Here is an 8,800-nt window from a genome sequence, read left to right as displayed (position 1 = left end):
CATGCTTTTAATAAACAGGCGCCTGGCCAGTCTGCTGATGATAACAATTAGATAGCGTCTCCCAAGACCCTCTCTATTTGGCAGGCAAACAGTGTCCAAACCTGGGAAGAGGCGCTGAATTTTCCATGCTGCTGACAGCTTCTAGGAAAGCTTCACAGACTGAGCAGTGGAATAGGAAGGAAGGGTAGAGTGGGAGCGTCGGTCATTTTTAAACAGTGTTTTTACATTGTAATCGATTTTTGTGGCAAGCTCAGTGTTTTCCTCCCCCCCCTCCTCAATTTTCCATGTTTTTCTTCTGCTTTTTTAACTAAATGGCCTTGAGGACAGGGGAGCGGGGGCGGGGTGGGAGGTAAAGAGAAGTACATGAAAGTCAAAAGCCTTTTTAAATTTTTTTTGATGTACTGCTGCTGGAGGGGTTTTTTGGAGGTAGGAGAAAGGGTTAGTTTTGAAAAATAAAATAACCTTGCTTAGCAGGAAAAAAAAAATGGAACTCTCAATTTGCAAAGGACATTTAATTGTTTTGAGGCCAGAGATAGGGCACCAGACCCCCTATTGTTGAATTTTTGTGGAGAGTCATGGTCTTTAAGAGCCAGTCTCAGAGACATCCAGGTCTCAGAAGCCCAGATGTGCCTCCTCCTAGGGCTGATCCACTGTCTTGCTGTCTCACTCGCCCTTACTCATGTCTGGAGAAGAATTCTATGGGTCCTTCTCTGCAGGTGGCCAGGGAGGAAATTTCAGCAGCTGGCCGTGCTGCTGATGCCAAGCCTGGTTTCAGAGCTGATTACCTTCATGGTGTCCTCCCGGAGGAAGCAACCCAGACCTCACAGGTCAGGCTTACAGGACTATAACAGGAGGCAGGAAGAGCTGTGGGTTTTACGTCTAGGACAGACTGTACAGGACCGAAATTAAAAGTCCTGTATATTGGACTCTGTTGGGGTAGACAATAAGAAAGAGAGACATTTTGCCTGAAACTACACTGTTTAAACAGAAGAGAAGATATGCAACTGGTGGGCTACAGGGAAAGGGATACGTGAGGTGGGCACTCTTCAATGGACCATGCTCTGCCTCTTGAGAACCGATTCATGGCAAACTTTTTGCTGGAGCTTGATGTGGAAGTCATCTGAGCGAACAGACCTTTTCCCCAGAAAAGTGTCAGTTTTGATGATTGTTTAGGCTGGACAGCATCTGGAGGAGCTTACATTCTTGGCCCCCATAGTTTTGTTGAAGATGAGTCTAGGTTTCTGGTCTGAAATGGCATTTTGTTTGGTGATTTAAACTAATTGCAAGGTAAACTAATTGCAAGTTGCAACAGGGCAAGTTTAGGCTGGACATTAGGAAGAAATTCTTCACAGAAAGAGTGGTCAGACACTGGAACAGACTGCCTAGGGAGGTGGTTGAGTCGCCATCCCTGGATGTGATCAAGTGTTGCTTAGATGTGGTGTAGGGTGATATGGTTTAGGGGTGAACTTGTAGTGTAAGGTCAATGGTTGGACTCGATGATCCCAAGGGTCTTTTCCAACCTGAATTGTTCTATGATTCTATGATTCTAATTCTAGCACCATCCCTCCTTTTAGAAACCCAGACATCCATCTGATTGAAAACAAACTTTTGAATAACTCATCCTGAACTAGCTTTCTGATTTTCAATGTTTTGAACACACTGTAGATTTTGAATCTGTTCTCTGGGCAGGACACAACAATAAACCTGCTGAGGTGTTTGCATTTTAGAATCATAGAATCATAGAATTGTCAGAGTTAGAAGGGACCTTAAAGATCATCTAGTTCCAGCCCCCCTGCCATGGGCAGGGACATTTCCCACTAGATCATTTTGGAAGGTTTCTTCCCAGAGAAGGGATACCTTGGGAGCCTGGGAGATAAACGTGGCCCTGGACTGTCAGATTCCATGTCTTTATTTCCTCTTCTTAATTTTATCTTGCTAGGCTACTTCCCCAGTTTAGGAAAAGAGAGACCTTCTGAATGTCTTCCAGACTCCATTGGTATGGGCAGCAGTGGCTGGTGTCTCCTTGAGAAAGATTTGTGCAAATGGGAAAAATGGTCTCCAGTCAGGTTTTCAGCTGGGGCCCTTCTCTGTTTCTCCCATCCAAGCTGTCATATGTGACTTTGCTGAGGGACACACGGTGGCAGTCACTTGGACGCTGGCAGCAGCTGCTGTTCCAGGTTGCTCCAGGGGTGTCAGGGATGGAGATATGAGGATGCAGGGGGAGCCAGAGAAATCAGATTTGCCTAGTCCTCACACTTATAGCCTCCTTTTTGCAGTTGTTTTGGTCAGTCTCTTTGGACAGTTCCCCATAGTCACAATGTTCCTTCATCCTTGGGTACCCACAGAAACATGTTGGGTGGCTGCAAAAAAAACAATTCCAACCTTGCATCAAGAGAAAATTGGGAACCTCAGAATATTTTCACAAGTAGAAAATACGGGAAATTATGCAGATTTCTATCTTAAGTCAATCAGATACGATATTTGTTAGATACATGATTTCTAGTCATTTTTACATCTGCAAGCAAGTAATTTCCAGCAACATTTCTGTTTGGTTTTTTTTAAATGTCAGAAAGTTCCAACAGTTTCAGATTATTTTTTTTTCTTAAGTTGAAGTATTTGTCAGAGTGGAAATTTCTGGCTCTGACACACTGGCAAGGGAAATCCCGTGCTGCTGACAATCCCTGCCTTGCCTGAAGGTTGTGTTATGGTCCCCTGACCCAGAGCGACTTCTTTACTTGAAACTTAGCTAATTGCTTCTTGTCCCGTGATCACCTTGAAAATGGTTTTAATTAAGAGAATTTGCCAGTGGGGTGGGGTAGGAATGTGTACATGGTGTATGGCTGCAGCTCAGCGGTTGGGGGGTAATTTGCCAAGTAAGTCGCTGTAGTACATAGGTTTGAGATGGTGAAACCATCCTGCTGCCTCTGCTCGAGCCAGGTGGTCTCTGAGGGTCTTTCACTGACTTCTTTTCATGTGGAGAACATCTCTCTTGCCACGTCCTCCTGATGAGGGTGTATATCCCAAATGCTGGGTGGATGTGGGGAGTTGTAGAGACTCCCATCTCCTTGCCAGAGCCTTTGGGAACAATGACAACTCCTGAAGCAGTTGTCTGCCTGCCTGGTTCCCTTTGTCCCTGCCCAGGTGCTGTGTTTAACCAGCCTGTGGGCAGCTGGTGGAGAGACTGTTTACAGCTCGCGACTCCTTTTTTGATTTAATGAAAGCTCATTTTCTGCCTGAGGAAAGCTTTTCTCCACCAGTCCTGATCCCTGCCTGTCCCTGAAGAGGGGGAGATGTGCCACATAATGGCATCGAGGGGGATTAGAGAGGCCTGGGGGTGGAGGAAGAGGAGGAGGCAGGAAGCAGCAGGGGGCTGTGCACAATTAACACACAAACAGATGTTTTCCTTTTAACCCAAGCATCACTCAGCCATGGTGCCTTAGTTTTCCTACCACCAACACCAAAGCCAGGGCTCCCTCACCCCCTCATTCAGTGTCACAGGTCCCCTTCTCCCCATTCCCATGTTGGTGGGGGTGGCAGGGGGAGACGAAGGCACACAAGGGCTGATGATGATGCCATGCAGGAAGGGAGAGCACGGCCATCCTTCTGCTCAAATGCTGCCTAAGATGGGGCATGGCAGCAGAGCGTGGAGCGGAGTGGCCATAGCAAGTGTGCCAAGCTCTGGGGAGAAAGAGGCAGGTGGCCAAGAGCAGCACCAGCTCCAGTCCTGAAAATAAATTCCTTTCCTCATTTTTCTCAGACCTACATCTTTACCGATGAAGAAGATGATGTCCTGAAAAGAAGAATGGGTAATAACCTGCCCTATAACACCACCTTACCCACACTTTCAGCCCTTGAACTGCCACGGCCTTGGGAGTGGGTGCAGCAGGAAGGCTGGCTCTCCTCCGCCAGTGCTGTCTCTTGAAGCAAATACCTCACCATGTCCTGTGGGAAGACCTGAAGCTGCAGTGGTGATGATTTGGTTTAGATAGCTTATCCCAGGGCCTGCGGCCAAGTGGAGGCAGGGTGCTGTCTGCCTTAAAGCATCCATGGGTGGAAACAGCCCATGAGAGAGCCCTTTAGTCCCCTCACCCTGGCTGGCAATGGACAGGGTGGAAGTGCAGTTGGCAGGTGTCCTAGTCTTGGCCAAGATGCTTGGCTTTCTCCATGTTTCACCTCCTGCTAGAGGAAAGGATGGAGCCCATGCCACCGTGGGCTTGGCTGCCTGCTTGGGGTGAGGCAGATGGCTGTGAACAAACCATTTCCCTCCTGCCCAGAGGTTCTCCCCGTTCACAGTGCGAAGTGAGATGGCCCTGAGTCACATCTTTCTCTCTCCTGGCAGGTGGTCATGCAATCTTCACGAACTGCTCTGCTGAGCACAGCCACTTGGCCCTCTCCTGCAAGATGGCTGCTGAGTTTGACGCCTTCCTGGCCAGTGGCCAGAGGTGAGGCAGGGCTGCCATGGGGGTGCCCCTGAGAGCAAAAGACATCTTCCTTACTTCAAACCTCTTGTGTCTTTGTTGCTGTCTTCTCCCAGCTGGTTTTGTCATTTGGATGATGACAACTATCTGAACCCTCGGGCCCTCCTGAAGCTCTTGTCCTCCTACTCCGCGACATGGGATGTTTACCTTGGGAAACCCAGCCTGAATCGACCCATCCGGGCCTCTGAAATGCTGCCAAACAATGAGACGGTACAGCCCGTGGTGGTGGTGTGGGGGCCAATGGGTTGATTTTAGTGCTCTGGCTCATTTGCCGTAGATGTACCACAATGGAGATAGGTCCCAAGAGCAACAGGCAAGAGCTGAAAACTCACCAGTCTTGTCTGAACATGGCTGTAGGGGTTGATTCAGTCTGGTCTACTCAGGGAACGATACCCATGCTGCTGCTGCACCTTTGGGTACCTGTCTGCCAGGATATAAGCCTTCTTTGGACAGCCAGCCTGCCGCTGGCAGCAGAAACTTGGCTGCTCCAAATATCAGGAGGTTGAAATCCGTGCTGTACTCCTGGCAAGTTCTTCTTCTGGGCAGCAGTCAAGGGGCTGTGATGACAATAGCGCTGTGTTTATCCTGGCATCAAAGCTGGGTTTCCAGCACTCCCGTCTCAGGGAGTACAGTATTGTCTGAGCTCCTGCCATTGATTTTCTCTGCTGTTTCTCTCCAGAAATCTGTGAGCTTCTGGTTTGCCACAGGAGGGGCTGGGTTCTGCATCAGCCGCAAGCTGGCAAGTAAAATGGTGCCGTGGGCCAGGTAAGCTGCACAGCCGGTGGGTATAGGAGCCTTTGGGGATGAGGAACATGGCCACACATTAATTCCTGGCAGTGTCGGATCTGGACTGGGACTGGAGGAAGGATGTGGTGGGTGTGTCTGCCACATGATTAAAAAGAGGCAAGAGCAGGCGCATCAGCAGACATGATCACAGGATGACATACTCTCCTCTCCTCAGGTCCTTTCAGCTCTTGGCTATTCCTCCTTCCTATGCCCTTCAGCTTCCTCTGACTCTTCCTAAGTGCTTTCCCTGTCTGCCTGTCTCCTCTCCCCTTAATCTACCTCTTTCCAACCTCCTCTACCTCCCTCCTGAGGTAATTCCCCATTCGCCCACCCCAAATCCTCTTCAGGTTCTTACAGAGGCCACTGTCATTTCCTCACCTTGGTCCCTGGAGAATAGAAGTAAGTCCCAGGGTCTTATGTTAATGTAGCCTACAACAAGATGATGTTTTCCATGATGCCCTAGGTTATATCGGGGGGTTGGACTAGATGATCTTTCGAGGTCCCTTCCAACCCCTAACTTTCTGTAATATCACAGGCTACATGCACATACATTTGTAGACAAAGGCTGTGCCAGCCTTAACCAGACCTGTGCATACCCAGAAAGAGAGATCTGATCCACACCACATGGTCGGTATAGCTGAAGCCTATGATATGTGTTTTATATTAGATCCAGACAGGAGAATGATCTGTGATTGAGGGTCAACTGAAAGCAATATAGATAGATAACACCTAACCTGGCATAAAGTCTGCCACTACTGTGTTAAAATGCTTAAAGCACTTTTGAACTAGCTGAGGAGTATTACAGTAGACAGTACTTCATGCTGTGTGGCTGCTTCCGATTGTAGGAAACTTAAAATTGGGTTTAGCCTATCATCAAAACATGACCAAGCATGTGGTGTTACATTAAAGTCAATCCATGGATAGCTTATTCAAGCTGCACGAGACTGTCCAATTTCTGCTTCCTCATAGTCCTGGACATGTGGTCCCACTGCTTCTCTTGTGCTGGCTTGTCTGACCCCTCAGGGACTCGGTGAAGCTCACCAAACAGGTGAAAAAGTGACTCGGCAAAGTCTGCGTCAGCTCCCTGAGTTGCTGGGTGTGTATCAGGGACATAACCTGACAATCAGTAGGACCAGCATGACTGCAATAGGTCAAAGAGCAAACACATTCCCAAATCTTTGCAGGTAGAACTCAGGGATTTCTTGCCTAGTTCCAAGATTTACTTTGCTTTTCAATGAAGCCCTTCATTTATCTCCCACCCAAGTGGGTGCCTGCATCACCCTCTATTTTTTGATAACCTATGCAGCCCTACTCTCTTCCAGTGGCAGGAATTTCCTGAGCACGTCAGAGCTCATCCGCTTGCCGGACGACTGCACCATGGGATACATCATTGAGTGCAAAGTTGGTGGGCATCTGCTGCCCAACATGCTCTTCCACTCCCACCTGGAGAACCTGCAGCTCATTCCCCCTTCTCAGCTCATGCAGCAGGTGAGAAGGGGAAGTGGAGCAAGCCCGAGGTGTGTGAGGAAGAAGAGGCAAGGGAGCTTACAGGCATGTTGCTCCATCGGTGGCCCTAACGTGGATTGAATCAACCACCTGCTCTTTTGGGGAGGCTATCATGACAAATATTTCTTTGAAGGAAGGGGTAGAGGTTGCCTGCGGCAGAGATGCCAGTCACAGTGGTCAGTGGTGGGGAGCCCCTGTATGGGGAGTGATGGGAGGACTGAGGGCATCCCTGGGGGAACATGGCACAAGGACAAGCAGAAATTATGACTGACTGGGGAAGGGGGTTTGACAAGGCACCATGTCTGCCTTGCATGAGGAGATAATAAGGGATGTAGGGGGCTTGGAGAGGCAAAGGACTAGCACGGTGGACCATCATGGAAAGGAAGACAGCAGAGATGTGAAAGGCAGAGGCCAAGCCAGCAGAGAAGGAACCAGACTGGGAGCTTCTGTTGCTCAAACCAAGTTCCTTGCTTCTGAAATCACCTCATCCTCCCTGCTCCTTTCTAACCACCACTCTTTGCAGGTCACCCTCAGCTACGGTGTCTTTGAGAACAAGCTCAATGTTATTGAACTCAGTGGTCCCTTTTCACCCCAAGAGGATCCCTCAAGGTATGGGGCATGAGTGCTTTGGGTGTTGCTGTGGTGTGAGTCCTTGGAGAACAGGCTGGGAGGGGGAGGCAGCCAAATTGGGTGCAGGAAGTCTAGAGTGAGGGACAGAAACCATATAGTCACATGGTTTATTGGATGAGGGGCACACCAGCATTATGTTGTTTGTAATCGTTTACAGACTTTGCAAGCCTTTTTTGGATGAGTGGGGAGAAAAGGAGTATCAAAACATTTTATTTGGACAATCCCTGAGCCGAAAGTATTGCCATTTATTTCACATTTTGAGAGTGAACAAGCTAACCTTTTACCTCTGGGACTGGAACAGAAATGTTCTTTTAAGCTCAGGAAAGGAATTTCTGCTTGCTTTTTCATTTTCTGTTTTGCTGAGAAAATTGAAGGGAAAAAAGAAGAAAGGTTCACTTCAAGCTGACTGCAAACAAAACTGCTCTTTGATTTACCTGCTCTGCTTTGAGTGAACAAACCTAAAGTCGTTATTTGCAGAGCATGGGTAGGAAGCTCCTGGCTGGAGATAGCAGGGGTGGGAAGCAGCTTGGCAAAAAAAAGAGCATCAACAGAGCCATGTTGTGGGGGCTGGTGCAGTGCCCATCTCCCTGCCTGTGATCAGGGTGAGCCTTGCGCTATGTGAGTCAGAGCTGGAGTCAGGAGTTGTAGGAAGGCTTGGCTGCTTAACTTCGCTGAGAAAAGACATCTTGAGGTGAACAACCAGTCTTGGAGCTCTGCAATGCAGGGTGGGTGCCTGATGTGGGATGGGACACGAGGGTGAGGTCTTCCATTCTCTAGCTGTGCACTGGTGTAAAAACTGTCACCTGAGCTTCCTTCTCTCTCTCTCTCCCCAGCAGGTTTCGATCACTCCACTGCCATCTCTATCCCGACACCTCCTGGTGCCTTCAGCCTGGTGTTGGCTGGTGATGCCTGAGCCTCAGCTACAGTGGATCCTGGTGACATCAGTTCACCTTACATATGTGAGGGGTGGGGCACAGAAGAAACTTGGTGCTCCCAATTTTCCCTTTTCTGTGGTGATCTTGGGGCTGTGTGATGGCTTTTTTTGGTTCTCACTGAATAGCAGTGGCACAGGACACGAGACAAGATCTGTCACAGAGATGGATATCATGGGATGGGCTGCCCATCTGTGCTGGGATATGTGCAAGGGACGGGAGCAGTACGTCTTCCTGGGGAGATTAAGGACTTGGTAGTGACTGCTGGGCATCTGGCTAGAGATGGGGACCTGCTGCTGCTCCTTGCTGTGGATTCATATTGCTGGACTAGAAGTGTCATGGATATGGGTACCCAGTGCCCAGCTGAGGATGGCTGATAGCGTGTCGTGGCTTCAGCCTCTCTGAGCAGACCCTCTCCCAACATATCTGTCTGTGCTTTCCCCACCACTTTTCCCAGCGACAGACCCT

At 49.0% G+C, this 8,800-nt stretch overlaps 1 protein-coding gene across 1 annotated transcript in view; it reads left to right on the top strand.

The window, feature by feature from the left end:
- MFNG (MFNG O-fucosylpeptide 3-beta-N-acetylglucosaminyltransferase) overlaps positions 1–8,306 on the top strand; it is a 10,022-nt gene extending 1,716 nt beyond the window's left edge. Inside the window, exons 2-8 of the mRNA XM_009872225.1 lie at positions 3,758–3,806; positions 4,340–4,442; positions 4,535–4,688; positions 5,158–5,243; positions 6,587–6,752; positions 7,294–7,379; positions 8,237–8,306. Coding sequence (XP_009870527.1) covers positions 3,758–3,806; positions 4,340–4,442; positions 4,535–4,688; positions 5,158–5,243; positions 6,587–6,752; positions 7,294–7,379; positions 8,237–8,306 — 714 coding nt within the window. The remainder of the gene's footprint in view (positions 1–3,757; positions 3,807–4,339; positions 4,443–4,534; positions 4,689–5,157; positions 5,244–6,586; positions 6,753–7,293; positions 7,380–8,236) is intronic.
- The last annotated feature ends 494 nt before the right edge of the window (positions 8,307–8,800 follow it).

The sequence above is a fragment of the Apaloderma vittatum genome, unplaced genomic scaffold (assembly GCF_000703405.1).
Source record: "Apaloderma vittatum isolate BGI_N311 unplaced genomic scaffold, ASM70340v1 scaffold24356, whole genome shotgun sequence".
NCBI classification, from domain to species: Eukaryota; Metazoa; Chordata; class Aves; order Trogoniformes; family Trogonidae; genus Apaloderma; species Apaloderma vittatum.
This window is presented reverse-complemented; position numbering and strand designations above follow the sequence as displayed.